This window comes from Tauraco erythrolophus, chromosome 7 (genome assembly GCF_009769465.1).
Source record: "Tauraco erythrolophus isolate bTauEry1 chromosome 7, bTauEry1.pri, whole genome shotgun sequence".
Lineage (NCBI taxonomy): Eukaryota > Metazoa > Chordata > Aves > Musophagiformes > Musophagidae > Tauraco > Tauraco erythrolophus.
In genome coordinates, this window is record NC_141471.1 from 27,372,143 (window position 1) to 27,388,904 (window position 16,762).

General features: G+C 45.8%; 2 protein-coding genes across 2 annotated transcripts in view; both read left to right on the forward strand.

The window, feature by feature from the left end:
* Positions 1-79: 79 nt before the first annotated feature.
* LOC104369896 (guanine nucleotide-binding protein G(I)/G(S)/G(O) subunit gamma-11) lies at positions 80-4,252 on the forward strand. Its single transcript, XM_086614851.1, has 2 exons — positions 80-252; positions 4,022-4,252. The coding sequence occupies exons 1-2, from the start codon at positions 157-159 to the stop codon at positions 4,145-4,147; spliced, it is 222 nt and encodes a 73-aa protein (XP_086470977.1). The 5' UTR covers positions 80-156; the 3' UTR covers positions 4,148-4,252.
* A 420-nt stretch (positions 4,253-4,672) lies between these two features.
* Positions 4,673-16,762, forward strand: part of LOC104384328 (putative acyl-CoA dehydrogenase 6) — a 90,825-nt gene continuing 78,735 nt past the window's right edge. Inside the window, exon 1 of the mRNA XM_086614963.1 lies at positions 4,673-4,816. Within this exon, the coding sequence (XP_086471089.1) occupies positions 4,673-4,816 (144 nt within the window). The remainder of the gene's footprint in view (positions 4,817-16,762) is intronic.

The following is a 16,762-nucleotide window of genomic DNA, read 5'->3' on the forward strand; positions in this document are numbered from 1 at the left end:
GGACGGCACCGTGTGAGTGAGCGCGGGGGCGGGCCGGGGGCGGCCGTCCCATCGCCCCGCGCCCGCCCGGGGGCTACGGCCCCGTCGCCCTCGCTGCCCAGAGGTAACCTTTTGTCCTCCCTTCCTCCCTCCCTCCGCGCTTTGGCAGTGCAGACGATGCCAGCCATCAACATCGAGGACCTGAGCGAGAAGGACAAACTGAAAATGGAAGTGGAGCAGCTCCGGAAAGAAGTGAAGCTGGAGAGGCAGCCGGTGAGTGGCTGCGGAGAAGGGGCCCGAGGCTGCCGGGCCGCCGGGGCGGGTGGCGGGGTCGGGGCCGGAGCTTAGAGAAGCCCGTTACTCCCCGGGCGGGGGTGCGGCGGCTCATGCGGCGCCCAGGGCCACGTCGGGCGGTCGGCGGGGCCGGGCGCGGCAGCCCAGCGCGGAGCGGGAGCGCCTCGTCCCGCCGCAGCGGGTCCGGAGAAGGCGGGGGCAGCGGGGGGCTTCGGAGGCCGCTTTCCGGGAGAGCCCCGGCTGTTTTGGGACGACCGCAGTGTGCACCGACGGGTCCAGCTACCCCCTTTGGGGCAGGGAGCAGTGACGACTCTGGCGACATACCACCGAGTGGTGGGAGCGCCGGTCCTTCACGGGCGCGGCTGTGGCGCGAGGGGGGAAGGGGCACACCGTCCCCGGGATACGGCGCCCCGAGGAGCCAGCACGGGCCTGCCGGCTGCGGCTGTTCCCGTTGCATTTGGCCCCCCTGGGCTTCCTCTCCCTCGCGGGACCTCGGAGACCAGGGCCAGCACAAGGCAGCCTTGCCCGGCGAGGGAGGGACGCGTCGAGCTCAGTTCCCCTCCTCTGTAAAAACGCGTTGGGATGTGCCAGTGCCCGGTGAGGGGGTGGTGTGCCGGCGGAAAGCCTTGCTGCCGAACCGCTCCCTCTCCCGTCCCGAACCGCACTCGGCCGGGCTGCGGGAGAAGCCGCGCGGCCACGGCCGCCCGCTCCTGCCGGCGCCGCCACCCCGCTTCTCTCGCCGTGCTGTGCCCGGCCGAGGGCAGGAGCCCAGGGAGTGCTGGTGCAGAGCCAGGAGCCATCCAGCCTTGTCCGATGGAAACATTGTTGCTTTTAGTCGTTTACACTGATGACTTTTACGGGACTTTTTACAAGGGCGTGTAGCAATAAGACAAGGAGCCATGGCTTTAAACTGAATGAGGGTAAATTTAGATTAGATCTAAGGAAGAATTTTTCACTGTGAGGGTGGTGAAACACTGGACCAGGTTGCTCAGAGAAGTTGTGGCTGCCCCATCCCTGGAAGTGTTCAAGGCCAGGTTGGATGAGGCTTTGGGCAACCTGGTGTAGTGGAGGGTTTCCCTGCCCATGGCAGGGGGGCTGGAACTAGACGATCTTTAAGGTCCTTTCCAACCCAAACGATTCTATGATTCTATGATTCTATGATTCGTTCCCACAGGTGAAGTAGTTTCCAGGGAAATTTTTCTGTTTTTGCATATTTTCTACAGATGAAAGACATGCAGATATCATTGCTTCATGATAAAACTAATATTCTTTTTCTTTTTTGTTCTGCACACCAGCAGAAGCAAACTACATCTAAATAAATGCTTCTAGTTAGGACTAAAAATACATTTATATGTGGGAAGCAGTGACATTAGTCACGCTAATTATATTGCAGGTCTAGGTGTTTAGCCCAGAAAATAAGCAAGCCACAGCTGTGTTTTAGCTGTCAGTCAGGTATCAGTAATTGTAGATGTTACAGTATAGTCTAAAGCTCCAGCAGTATTGAGGGCTCCACCTCCAAGTACTGTAGATATATATCATCCTTCAGAGAGTTCCCAAGCAACTGAAATATACTACATAGGATGTAAAGATTTTGATTTTCATAAGAATAATAATTTAAAAATTTTCCCTAACTTTTTTGAATAAACCAAAAGCCTGATGACTTTAGGGAAATAGATATTTTCAAATCACCTATAGTAAAGCACAGACAACATCCTCAATTTCACCAGTGCATTATAACAGAAGTTTCACTGTGAGAATGAAATCTGTGTTGTAGTTATCACGGTCGCCTGGTACCTGTATGGGTGTTACAAGGACAGGGAAATGCAGAAGCCACACTTCAGTTGTCACCAGAAGTGAAAACGTATAGCCAAAGTTTTCTTGACCCCTTTCTATGCCTTTACACCACGAAGAGGAAATATCCTTTTGAATAATTATTTTGAATGAATAAAAGTGTCTGAATGTGTATCTAAGCAGATACTTTTTTCTTACATGTAAAAAAAGATCCTGATAGCACTGACTGAAGTAAAACAAACCCTGGTTCTGCTGGAGCACAACTTTACTATGGCACAACGTGCCGTGATTTGAATGAACAGGATTTGCGAGGCACAGAAGAGCAAGGCATGTGTCATGGGATTTCTAGGTCCAAATTCTTTGCTGTAAGGCAGACAGAGGTAGTTAGACCTTATTTATGCCCTGTTTAATTGGGAATTAATTTTCTGATGGCTTCAAGCTTAATTTTGCACAGACCATGTTCTGTTCATCTGTCATACAGCAGGTAAATTGATTGGTTCTCTTGTCATAATTTTACCTATGGAGTAAAATACAATTAACAAAGAAGGCAAGGGGACTTAAATTAGAAATAGTAGTCATCTAGTGGTGGGGCCAACAGCTGGTTCCTGCTACTGACTGCACTGCTGTGCCTCCTCAGGGACTGCAGGTAGGAAAGGAGGAGGTGGAGCCAGAGCTGGGAGCGTGTCCTCAGACATGTCAGGTATTTGACCACTTGAGGACAGCTTCTGCTGACACAGGGAAGGGAAACGAGGTGCATGTGGCCAAGGATCCTATGATGGGGCCTGCTTGTGCACCCTCAGGCTCTGCAGACACTGTTACTGCATGTGCTGCCTGTGCTCCTGTCTCAGTGAACACAAACCAAACCCATTTCTTCTTCACAGGTGGGTTCTGTGCAGACTTACCTACATCAGAGCTAGTTTGCTATGAATGTCATGCAACATGTCGAGCATATTATGGTATTCTCCTATGAAGACAGGCAGAGAGAACTGGAGTTCAGTTTGGAGAAGAGAAGGCTCTGGGACGAACTCATAGCAGCCTTCCATTATCTAAAGGAGGCCTACAAGAAAGCTGGAGAGGGGCTTTTTACAAGGGCGTGTAGTGATAGGACAAGGGGTAATGGCTTTAAACTGAAAGAGGGGAGATTTAGATTAGATATAAGGAAGAAGTTTTTTACAATGAGGGTGGTGAGGCACTGGAACACGTTGCCCAGAGATACTGTGGATGCCCCATCCCTGGAGGTGTTCAAGGCCAGGTTGGATGAGGCTTTGAGCAACCTGATCTAGTGGAAAGTATCCCTGCCCATGGCAGGGGGTTGAAATTAGGTGATCTTTAAGGTCCCTTCCAACCCAAACCATTCTATGATTGTTCTCTCGTAACACAATAGGCTGTTTTATTAACCGTTGTTTGAAACAACCCTAGGTGACCTGTAAGTTGTCTTTTCTAGTCAGGTCTTTACTCTCATTCAAGGCGCATGGTTCCTGTTACAGAACTGCAAGGTGAGAATTTGTATTACCACTGAAAAATCGTTACTGAATGTTTTGTTTGGAAAAAACACATAAAGTCATAAATACTTTGAAACTGAATTGAAAGTTACCGATCCTGAACCCATAGACGTAAGTCATGCTGATGCCAAGGGAGAGTGTGATCCGCAGCTTAATAAAACTATATTGGCTCAATTTTTTTTAAAAAAAAGGCAAGTTTAACTATGCAGCAACTGCTGTTCTGAGTGGTACAGACATTCCCAGTGATACTCACATGTTCTGTGAATATCGGGCTGTGAAAAAGTGGAAGGAAGCTGAGTCTGCAGAGGCTTAGTGTTGGCTCTGTGCTCAGATCTTTCAGATTTGATGGGAAGGTAAATAAGAGAAAGAAGGATGTGAATTCACTGTTTTGCTGTTCTGACGTGCACGGTGAGCTCCGGCCTTAACGCAGCCACTTCTCTGTTCTTTCTCTCGAGGTGTCCAAGTGCTCTGAAGAGATCAAGAACTACATCGAGGAGCGGTCGGGCGAGGACCCGCTGGTGAAGGGGGTTCCCGAGGACAAGAACCCCTTCAAGGAGAAGGGAGGCTGTGTCATCGCTTAGGGAAACCAATCCAGCGCCTGTCACCAGAGCAGACGGTCCTCTTGTTCCTGTAGGGAGTCACTAGCGTGTTCCCACCGCCACCGGTCCTTGTTGAACGAGCACAGGAGCGGATTTCTTCTTTTTGTTTTTTGTTTGTTTGTTTGTTTGTTTTTCTTCTTACAAAAATAAACCAACCGAAAGCAGCCAAGACCTGCGTCGGTCTCTCGGCAGGGCCGGCTGTCCCCCAGTCCCCGGCGTGGCCGTCCCTCCTCCCGCGCCTGGGACGGCTCCTTTCGCTTCGCGGCGCCCGCTTTCGCCACCCGTTTATCGGTTGCTTCCCGGCTGTTCGTCGGCATTAAAGTAAACCTGCCTGTAACCCGAGCGCCTGCCGCGGCCTGCTGCGGGGCAGAGGAGCTGGAGGAGGGACGGGGCGGGGACGGCGCCGCCGGGGCGACCCGGACCAGCCGTAACACCTCGCCGGGCCAGGCCGCGGCCCTCGCCGGAGGAGGCCGGGCCGGAGCGGGGCTGGCGGCGGCGGCGGCGGCCATGGCGCTGCGCGGGGGCAGGCGCTGGGCGCGCTCGGCCTCGGCGCTGCGCGGCGGCGCGGGCCCGGGGCGCGGCGGTAGCTCGGGGCAGGGGTCCGGCGGGGACACGCCGCGGTACCGCGACTTGCGGGCGGCCCTCAGGAAGGTACTGGCGGGGGCGGGTGGCGACGGCGCTTCCCTACGGCGGGCGGTCCCGGGAGCGCGGCGGGACGATGGGACACTCGGCTGCGCGGAGAGAGCAGCCGGGGCGAGGCCACCGAGCAACCCCGGACGGCTCGGCACGCGTTTAAATGAGTAAACGTCTCCCTGGCAGTGTCAGAAGCAAAGCCGTGTGTGCGCTGCTTGACAAAACGCTTCCCTGCCGTGTGCGGCCCCGGGCTGAGCGGGGCGTGCGGCCCCGGGCGGTGCGCGGCGGCGGGCGGGCACGGCGTGCCGCACCGGGCCTGTCCTGCTGCCCTGCGAGCTCCCCTCCCAGCCGCTGCAAAAGTGCAGGTGAAGGGCCGTTTGGGGGTGCAGAGCACGAGAAAAGGCAGAACGGAGCCCGTTTGTCGTTGTGCTATTTCGAGAAGGGGAGTAATGGGAGGTTCCTGTAAAACTGAGTCGTAAGGCGAGAGGAAAGGAGGCACTTCTGGTAAGGTAGCATGTAAATTGAATGCTAAATGGCCATCTTCGAGGAATGGTGATGTTGGAGAAGTCTGTGTATTCCCAACAGTGAGGCCGGTGTCACCTGGAGAAGGCTGTGGTATAATTAAGCACACCTGTCTGATAATGAGGTGCTCTAGAGGTAGAAAGCCCTGGTGTGGAGCACACCGTGGTGGTTTGGGCTGGTGGTGTGTGAGAGAAGTCCGATGAGAAGAGTGCTGAAGGTTGGTACCTGCTCCAAGGAGTAAGCAAGGTTATTGTGGCAGCCATGTATGGACAAGGAGGATGTGCACTCAGAGCTAGGTAGGTGTTAGGAGGCTTAAGGACTTGTCCCTCATTTACCTATGGATAAGTTTACAAATCCTAGCTGATACTGCAGGGATTCACTGTAGCTTTTTACAAGCAGTATGCACCGATTGCCAGGTACTAACTCGTTTAGGTGACTTCGGAGCTGTGCTGGCCTATCTTTTATAATGCTTTTTTAAATTTGAGCAATCTTGTATTTTCATGGATAAACTTAACGTTTTCTAAACTTCACTTCTTTCCCAGTTTGTTGTAGGCAAAAGATAGTTGAGCTACTTTTCATGCATGTTATTTTTACTTCCTTCAGTTGTTTTTTTTTTTTTAGGAATTAACTTTCACTCTTCCAGTATTAAAACAACATACCCCAAAGGCCATTTAATTAGTCAAGCTTTCTGTCACTAAGATGAGGCCTGTTATTGTTGAGCTTTAGCAGCTGTGGGTTCATCTTCTGTGTTATAAAAAGAGAAACTTGAGCAATAGGAAGAAGGATGTGTGACTAGTCTGTTTCTTAAGAAATTAGTTTCATTAGTCTAAATTCCTGGACCTTCTGCAAAGCAGAAATAAGCTGCCAGAGGAAGAATCGATAGAAGCTGGAAATGAATCCTCTTCTCTCCCCTGGATTAATAGTACAGGATTTTGTAGCTAATACCATAGTGTTGGGTCTGTGCTGATCCTGTCTGGAGTGAGCCTTTGCTCTGTGTATCTGCAGAGTCATTTCCCCACTGAACTCATACTCTGGCACTCTGCTCCCTGTTAACCTGCCTGGGCACTACATCTGCATTAGTGAGAAATCAATGTCCTGAAATACAGAGGGCAAGGCCAGACCTTGTGAAGGCCAAAGTCTGGATCTGGAAGATTTTAAAAGTCCTTCTTTGTCAGGATTAGGTTAAGACGTGTTGTTTCGTATCTCGAGTGTTTGCAGCTATGTATTTACTGAGGGATCAGCTGAAAAGGCTGGGGGGGGTTGAAGTGGCTGTATTAGTGTCTGCTGCTGCAGTGTTTGCTGCTCTGCTGTATGACACAATGAATTTTTTTACAAATACTTGAGTTTTTTATTCCCTTGTTTTTATTTTCTCCATGCCTGTTGAAGTGCAGCTAACAGTATGCCCTGCCTTGCTGGGTTTAGTGCAGATAATTGCATCATGGGCTAGGAGAGCATGTGATGATAAATACCTATGATGAATACATTGTAGAAGAAATTGCAGTAAGAAACATAAACCCAATTTTATCAGTCCCCTGTATTTTTCAAAATGCTTGTATAGCATTTATTTTAGAACTAATCTAATTATGCAGGAGGGAAAAAAAAATCACCAGTTTATGTTAAATCCAGTCTGATGTTGTTCACCCCAAAATTTCTAGCAATCAGTGTTTATTTCATCTTAAGTTAAACCTATCCCCAGTGACTTCAGGATAAACTGAAAAGTAAAGTCTTTGGGAGAGAATGGCCACTCAGAACCTGTAACACATTTTAAGTGTATCTGTCATGTAATTTAGGGCACTCTTTCCTCTAGCTAAATCCAGAGGCAACTACCAGAGAAATGAGCAGTGGAATTCCATGAGTGAGAACTGTTATTTTTTTTGTCTCCCTTTATTTTATTTTTTAGTCTGTTAAATTAAGGTATTTTAAACGGTCTGTAATTTTCCAATTGTTCTAAGCAGGATGAGGAAGAGACTCTTGTAATTCCAGGGGGCTGTTTTTAGCAAGGGTATTGAAACAGGCTAGTGAGTGGTTTCCTTTACAACTTTATAGGTCACCACCCTTCCTCTTAGAAATCGAAAATGTAACTTTTCCTTAATTTGTTGAACAATGCTTGCAGTGCAGTAGTACTGTACAGCTTGCGGCAGTAATTAAATTATAGTATAAGTGGCTTGAAGGAAAAAGATTTAACCTACTCTGTGTGTATGTGTATGCATAACAGTATGCATATACATATAGGATATATACATGCTATGCATTTTTCTTTTCCTCTGGCATTAGTAGTAAGAAGCTTTGGGAAATAGGTTTGAAAAGGATTGATGTATATTTTGCTGGAGTTGCATGTAATATAGATGAGATTTTTATTTTATTTCCAGTGGAGACTTGGTCTAGTTAGCTGTGGTACATCTCTGTTGGATAAGGGGGATTTCCCGTGTGACAGTAAGACTCCAGGAAAGGACACTGTTACCTATTTGCCACTCTCGGCTTGTATGTCCTGAGTTTATTAATATGTGTATTTTTACAATAATTAAACCCTCTTCATATTAGAGCAAGCGAGATCTGAATTAAATATTGACATTCACTTTAACTTTCCTGTAAAATTACTGTAAATCCTCTGTCAAAAGAATATGGCTCTTTTTGATCTACTGTGGAATACTGAAGGGTGACCACCATTGCCACTGGAGCACCTTGGATGGAGTTGGTTTATTTATCTTTGTACCAAATTGTAAAAACCAGTAACAGAATAGCAAAGTAGTAGGCTGCTGATATTAAAAATAAATCAGTTAGTTTCTCATTAAATTGGTAGGGAGAAAAGACACAGCTGAATCTGCGAAATACGTGACTTGCACCTGTGATTTTAAAACCTTATTTCTCATGCACCCAAGGTAAAAGTTTCAGGGAGGAGACAGTTTAAAAATGTACATTCACTAATACCTTACCAAGAGATGCTTTTAAATTAGTTTAGGAGAGGAAAAAAAAGAGGGAGATTCTTTGAGGTCCTTTCCATTCCCTGACATTCTGTGGTTCAGCACAGTCGAGCCAGCTCTGTAAAAGGCTTTTTTCTGATATTCAGGAAAATGTTATTTAATAATGTACAAATGCTTCATTGCGCAGCAAAACGCAGTGAAGGCAATTTTATAAGCCATGTTCTTATTTTTTACTTGATATCAAAGTAGTGTGTACATCTGAGATTACAGTTGCTGTGTCCAAACACTGGATTTTTTTCCTACTCCGTGTTCATGTTAGAACAAATTTCCACTGCATCTAGTTAGACTTTTCAATATGAGCATCTTCTAGTTGTAGAACTGAGCCTAAGGGATATTTTTGTGGTTCAAGTCTAGCTATTATATTGCTTTATTATTGTCACACCTGATGGGGTTAGGCAATACAGTTATGCACTTCTGACAACTACAGTCATGTCTCAATAAGCAGTTTATGACTGAGCAAATGTCTGGGCTTTATATAGGTTTTGCCATGACTGTTCAGAAAAAGTAATTTTGCTTAAATCTTTTTAGGTCGTATTTGCTTGGAAACGTGCAGTTGCATCTCTCCCCCTGCCCATGTACCTGTACTAATGAATGTGACATCTCAGCCCGGTGTCAGGGTGCTCTGAAAGCTCACCTGTATTTCAGCTCACCTTGCTCTATTTGGGCTCGGAGGGAGTGTGAAAGCCTACATCCAGTCTCAGTCCCTGAAGATTAAATTTGATAGATGAACACTGATAGATTACAGGAGGTGGCTTCCAGGATACTCGGTGTGCTGCTTAAAATTATTTGCTGTTATGCAACCAGGCTTCTGCATCTATACAGCAATTGTTATCTTTTCAATGACCTTTAAGAGCCCAAGATCCCTGGTCACTAGCCATGGTAGCACCACCTGAGCTCTGTGTTCCCTCAGATAGATTTCAATGACTGTTTTTTAACTTCTCATAAAAAAAAAAAAAGCAGCCCTGGAGCATTAGTTTCTCTGTAGGAACAAGTCAGGGCAAACTTAATAATTTCAAGTATTTCTAGAAATGCCGTTATATCTGCAATCTGGCATTTTATTTATGGCAGACTTCAAAATATGCCATGTAGACTTGAGACTGGCCAAGCTGGTGCGGGTGGCATGTTGCATTCCTGAAAGCGCCAGAAGAGTCTGAGGGAGTGAGGTGTGGGCAGTAATAATGAGATCCAAAGGAGAACAAGTAGTAGGAAAGCCAAATTCATAGAATCATAGAATCATTAGGGCTGGAAGGGACCTTCAAAGGTCATCTAGTCCAACCCCCCTGCAAGGAACAGAGATATCTCCAACTAGATCAGGTTGCTCAGGGCCTCATCCAACCGGGCCTTGAACGTCTCCAGGGATGGAGCATCCACCACCTCTCTGGGCAACCTGTTCCAGTGTTCTACAACTCTCATGGTAAAAAATTTTTTCCTAATATCCAGCCTGAATCTACCTCCCTCTATTTTAAAACCATTACCCCTTGTTCTATCACAACTGGCCCTCCTGAACAGCCTCTCCCCATCTTTCTTGTAGGCCCCCTTGAGGTACTGGAAGACCGCTATAAGGTCACCCCGGAGTCTCCTCTTCTCCAGGCTGAACAGCCCCAACTCTTTCAGCCTGTCCTCATAGGAAAGGTGCTCCAGCCCTCTTATCATCTTCGTGGCCCTCCTCTGGACCCTCTCCAACTGGTCCATGTCCTTCTTATGTTGGGGACTCCAGAACTGGACGCAATACTCCAAGTGAGGTCTCACGAGGGCAGAGTAGAGGGGGAGAATCACCTCCCTCGACCTGCTGGCCACGCTCCTCTTGATGCAGCCCAGGACGCGGTTGGCCTTCTGGGCCGCAAGAGCACATTGCCGGCTCATATTGAGCTTCTCGTCCACCAGTACTCCCAAGTCCTTCTCCTCAGGGCTGCTCACGATCCATTCTCCGCCCAGTCTGTATTTGTGCCTGGGATTGCCATGACCCAGATGTAGGACCTTGCATTTGGCCTGGTTAAACTTCATGAGGTTGGTACGGGCCCACCTCTCCAGCCTGTCGAAGTCCCTCTGGATGGCATCCCTCCCTTCCAGCGTGTCGACGGCACCACACAGCTTGGTGTCATCGGCGAACTTGCTGAGGGTGCACTCCAAATTGTTACACTTGCCTCTGCTTTTTGGTGATGGATGTTCTTTTCCTTGACGGCTCTGCATGCTGGGGCACCTGGGGAGCATGAGCTCCATCAAAGCTAAAGGACTGAAAGGCTGGAGTATGCTCTGATGCATTCTTGACCGGTCTGCTGGTGTCCGGTCTCTGGTACCTCTGCAGAACCAGCAGGATTTTGTCTGTCTTCAGGAGCCCTCCTTCACCTCTGTCAGCATCCCCCCCCACTTGCTGCAAACAAGAGGCTGGGTTGGAGAAGCGCTGCAGTATTTGAGAGCGGAGCTGCTCTTCAGATGGATTTGGGAGGGTTTTTTGGGAGTGGGTCCTCTTAGACCTGTTGTCATGAGTATTGCTGCTAGAAGCGTGCAGAGGGATAAGCGTAATGGTGTATGTTGTGGTTGCATCTTCAAAGGCGGAAAAGGAAATTAGAAACTCCTCTTTTATTATTGAGAAAAAACCCAACCTTTCCCAAGGGAAGCTAATCAAATTCTGGAGAAAAATCACCTTGTTTGGAGAGAGATGTGGAACATTTTATTCCAGCTTAACTTTCTCCCAGCCACAAAAGAAGAGAGGGGGGGGAAAAAAAAAGGGGGGGGGGGGGGGGGGGGGAAGGACAAAAAAAAAAAAAACCACGAGAAAAAGGAAAGAAGAAGGAACTAGAACACGCTGAACAAAAATGTTCCACGTGATGCTGGTGCAATGCAGCAGGTAGATCCTGTGTAAGCTTCTTGTGGTCCAGTTGACAGTCCAAATCATTAGCTGATAATTCACTTATTATGAATTTAGCAGACCTTCAATAAGGTCAGCTGTTCTAATCTGTGAGGATGCCACAAACTTATTTGGTGTTTGGCTGATATGGTGATGAGCATAGGTTAAGTGCCAGCACATGTATAAAACTGCATAAGCCATGGGTCTCCATCTGCAGCTTGGCATGTGCAGAGCCATTCTTTGAATAGCTCTAGAGAATATTTTTCCTCTTTCAGTGACACAAGACAAAGTGAGCGCAATAATAGAGGTAGGATCAGTTCCTAGGACTATTTTCTGTTTTATCTAAAGGATTCAGTCATGCTGTGGGCCACTTGGATGCATTAAGTAAACTATGTTTTATATCTTGCACTACTTCTCTGGGTACAGATGTGATAGCACAGATATCCCTGTCTGAACATGGCCCACTGATGCACTGGGAAATCGTAAAAGTACTATGGGAGATCTTGGTTGCCACCTCTGATTCTGGTTGGTGAAAAAGGATCTTGAATGTTTGGAAGCTCTGCTAATGGAGATGTCTCAATGAAGGAAATCCATTAGTCCAGGTGAATGGTATAGCCCAGCCAGCCCTTGATATGTTGCTTAACACAGCCAGTTACCAACTGTTACCCAATTTTCAGCTGGCACTTCTAGTTAAGTGCTGAGCCTTTTGGTGGGGAGCAGTGTGTGAGTGGCAGACGGATAAACTCCGGAGGCACATGCCTTTGAAGTTGGATCCCATCATATAATTTCACGATGTCCGAACACTTTGCAGCAGAGAGATGACCTGGGATGACGTGTAGCCAAACGTATGGGAGCAAAAGGTTCGCAGTATGCAAATTTTGAAACCAATAATCAGCTTTGCTCTATGTATTATATTTGTTATGAGGAACTGTGTTGGAGTGAAAGGGAAAAAATGCAATTATTTAAATACAAGCATGTCCAGTTACTGCCAAATGAATAGACCAGGTGAAATTGCAGAATACTCATAAAGTGCATGTGTTATTTTTTTCTGAAAATCAGATTTTGTAAAAATAGATGAGGACAGGTATGTTTTATGATATAATGAGATGCTGCCAACTCTTACCTTGTAGGGTTCTTCTCCGCTAACTTTGTTTTTCCTTTGAGAAGGGGAAAATTTCATTTAGTAGCAGTTTGTTCCTGTATTTGCTGATCACTGCAGTCATTGGTACTCAATGCTGTAGCAGATTGCGTGATTCTCTTGTTGCCTGTGGCATGGCTTAATTAAAGGTACAAAAAGGAATTGTGGTGCTAATTTATCAATATTAAATACATGTCTTCCCATTTCAGCCATATATTTTCCATCAGTCAGGAAAATTTTCTGGTTTTCTCTTATGAGCCTACTGCATATTGTTTTTAAATCCACCTGAAGCTTCTCTGGAAGCTCAGCTTTGGCCGCAGCTGTGTGCGGTGGCAGTGGAGAAGCTCAGACATGAGCCTGTTCACCTTTGCTTTTCTGCAATGAATAGAGAAGTAGAAGTATCCTAAAGATACCTGAGGTGCTAGAAACGATGTGTTATCTGCACCTTTGAACCAGCTTTATAGTGCTAAGCTGGAATGACTTTTTTCCTTAATTCTTAACAACTCAATTTTACGTACCACCCATTGGGAAAGGGAAAAGGGGAAAGCTAAACAACCTGAAATCTGTGTGTATTTATGTCTAAATGCGCACACGTGCACAGAGTAGATTCAGGAGGAGTTATATGTAACATGCTGACATGAGTGATGTGTCTCTTTCCTTATTCTGTCAAGTACTTAGTACATTTACAAGCAAAATAAAAGATCAGCAATGCAGTCCACAGAAAAAGAGGGTGGTGAGCGTGAGTGCCTGCCACAGAGCCTGTGCTCAGCCAGGTACTTCAGTGGGGTCCTAACCTTATCTCTCTGTAATCGCACCAAGGCAAGGGGACTGGAAATGCATTTAAAGAGCGTAGGTGCAACCATTGTTTTGTTTTTCAACATCTGTTTCAGGTTTTTAGGTATGGAATTAAAAAAAAGAAAAAGAGGAGGAAAAAAAACCAGAAAATGTAGTTGTATTTGACTTGGTTTCTTCTTAATGCTATTTTCTGGCTGGCTCAAAGTGTGCTTTTCAGGCAGCATTTTTTTTTTTTTTTTTCACTGGGCTGGTCACATCTTGTCCTGTAGGAACCATGCAGAGCAGTTGGGTTCTGCGCATGAAATGCATGAAAAGTTGGGGAGACCAAAATGAACTGAAGGGCAAAGACAGCAGAGCATGGTCTTTTAGATCTTTTCAAGGGATGGGCGTTGGCAGCTGTCCTGCCTGGTGTATGAGTGTCTGGCACGTTCTTCAAAGGCAAATTCTTTAGTGATAACACTTGTAGACAGTCATTTGCCCAGGTGTCCTGTCATATGTTTGGCTGGGTAGTCAAGTGTGAATACAGAATAAGAGGTGCAGATCGCATCTGAATGCCCAGTCTTTCACATTGTGGGTAAGAGAGAGACTTGCCTTCCTCATGCAAAGGGGAGAAGTGTTTTGGCTGACTCTAGGACATTTGCTACCTCAGCTGGACCTCTTGCGTAGTGGTGAGTCATTTTTTACATAGATCTCCTAGATGAGTCTTAACCAAGAAGAGTGTGTATGTTTTTATAAGAGGAGTGAAGGCTATTCCCTTTGTTTCAATTTGTTTTAAAAAAAACCTCGACCAAACAAAAAACCCAATACCTAGAAAAAGGTCCTGCAAAAGTTCCTGAAAACCTTCACTCTGTGGTGGTGATGCGTCACAAAAGAAGCAGCGGTAGGTTGCAGCTTTGCTCTCTGGATTGCTTCAGACTTCAGGCAAGCTGGTTAACACTGGATTTTAGTTGCCAGAAGAAAGTGCACTAAATAACTTTGTATAAGGAGACAAGGTTAGCACTGCGAGAAACATTTTCTGCTTGCTGTGTGGTTAAATCTCTTTATGCGATGGCATTTTAACCTGTTGTTGTCTTCTAAGTCACGAACTGCCTCTTCTTCTGCACATTGCAGAGCGAACGATTGCCTCTTCTGTTGGGGCACCGACCATTGCAGATCCAGGCTTGTCACCACCAGGCTGGGTGATCCGAGCACTTGGGCAGCTCCTGGCTTCTGCTGGGGTCCCCTAGCATGTGTCATGGGGACTGGAAGCACAGGAGCAGCTGCCACCCTGCCAGTGTTGGAGGGACAGCAGAACCCTGCTTTGTCCACCACATGCTGGTAGATGTGCTCATCAGCAAAATGACTATTTTCATTAGTTGTTGCTGGTGTCGAAGGCAAAGGGCACTCTGCTCTATTACCTCCTTCCCTTCCAGTCAGTGTTACACTAATGTCCAGATAAAACCACTGAAGAGCTGTCATCAGTGGTTTATTGCTTATTTATTTACTTTTTTTGTTACATTAAAGATGCCATTAATTGTGTCATCTTTGGTTATTATATTAATAGAGTTAAGTGCAATTACTGTAACTTGATGTAAAGGAAAGAAAAAATGCTTCTTTCTCCTAATATAATATGGTACAGTTATGTGGCACCGCTAAATCCATTTAATCTTCTTAATACAAAATATCTTGGACACTTCCTCTTGCTTTTCTAGTAAGTAGGTCTAATCTCAGTTTAGGTAAAACTTGCAGGAAGCTTTAGTAAAAATTTTTCTTATTTAGTAAGAATTTGGTTTATTGTTTTCTTTTCAAGATTCATCATCTTGCTAATGGTGTGCTGAAATGTACTACCATTGTACAGTATTATAAGGGATGGATATAAGAGGTATTGTGTGTGGAAGTGGTATGGCCTTTAATTTCTCATTCGAATTGCTTGATAGAAAGTAAACTTGTTGGTGAATAATCAAAAGGAATCTTTAATTGCTGTAAAGGACATCTGTACCTTCTCTCAGTACCCAAATTAATTCAATTACAGTTTCTGCTTTTGTAGAAATAGCGTATTTATTTTAGAAAGCAGTGAGAATTAAATGGCAGTTGCTAATATTTCTGGGTAGGTGCTGGTACAATATCAGCAGAAAATACTGAGCATCATGTGAAGGAAAAATCCCCAAATGTTCATTGTCTGTTTCTCTTCTCATTTAAATAGTGTACTAACTTCCAGTGGAAAATAATCAAAACATGCAACTCTTGGCAACGTTATGGGGAGATGCTTTTGTTGCTCTGTTTTAGAGAGAAATTAGAATAATCTGTAACAAAAATACTCTGCATTTCTGTCTCTCTCCCCTCCCCAGCCCTGCCATCGCTTTTCCCTGTTCCTGGGCAGGTGCTGTTTTCACAAAACTCTGTCAAGAGTGTTTTAAATAAAAACACTTTTGTTCTTCTTGCAATCAGTGGACACAAAATGAGTTTGTTGATCAATCAGTTTCCGACTGGGCAAATTTCCAGTGTTTTTTGAAATAGTTCACAGCTGTATCAGCTCTGAGACCATTTTTTGGGAGGCTTCCCAGAGCACAGCCCGAGCTCTTGCTGGGACATGGGCTAAACATGAGCTGACATTGGGTTGTCAGCCACTGGAATAGGCTGCCCAGGGAGGTGGTTGAGTCCCCATCCCTGGATGTGTTTAAGAATAGGGTGGATGAACTACTTAGGGATATGGTTTAATGGGAGATTAGGGACGGTTGGACTGGATGATCTCTAAGGTCTTTTCCAACCTAGAAATCTATGAAATCTATGAAATAAACCAAGGCTGTCCCAGAGCTCGGTCCTTTAGGTTTGCATCTTCATGGTTTGGATGAAACAGCCTGAGGGAAGCATCCATACGTGAGACTTACTGTGTCCTTGCTGTCAGGAAAATAACAAGAACTTCTCATGTGGTTTGCTGGTTCTTTATCACCAGGTGGGAAAGATATATGGCTTCTAAATCAACTTTACATCCCAAATGCCATTGAGATTTGGCCAGCTAGATGAAGTGAAAAGATTTCCTTTGTGGCTGGGTCTATCTGTCAGATAGCATCTGTAGTATGCCAGGTTAAAATATTCCTACTGAGAGGAGTTTTAGAACTTGTTATAGTCAGTATCCTAGTGGTGCAAGTCTGAATGTTATCACCATAATTTTCACATTTCTCTTGACAAAGCATATAAAAAATAAACAGATCAGCTGTTCATGTACTGCTGAAAGCTCGCTTCTCTGTATTTGCCAGACACTGCATGTGTACCTTATGATTTAGGTTAAGGTGCCTGCATAACTTGTGCCTGCAGCTCTTAGCATTTGCTTCTTAAAGCTGTGTGCATTTAAAAAAATGTAAATTAATTCAAAGTTAATTCATCAAGATTTAAAGAAATTCAAGTGTGAAATATTTCTCCAGAGGTACAGACGTGAGGAAGTCCCCAAAGCCAAGGGAAGGGTCAAATCAGTTAGGTACGCAGCTTTATTTGCCCTGCATTGAAATAAACCTGTCTTTAGCAACGTTTTAAGCACATGGGTAATTGCTTGTGTTCCTTCAGTCATTGCTGGCTTGACCCTTTGAAAAATCTCTGTTGCAGTTTGCTTTTATGTGAAGGGATGGTAATCTCCAATAATCAGTACTGAAGCATCAGCCAGTTGACCAGCGCTGCAGTTCTCCAGCAATGTGACTTATGTTTGT

Coding starts and splice junctions, on each gene's coding strand:
- LOC104369896 (XM_086614851.1), top strand. CDS start 157: ATGCCAGCCATCAACATCGAGGACCTGAGCGAGAAGGACAAACTGAAA. Junction 253..4,021: donor TGAAGCTGGAGAGGCAGCCG/GTGAGTGGCTGC, acceptor CTTTCTCTCGAG/GTGTCCAAGTGCTCTGAAGA.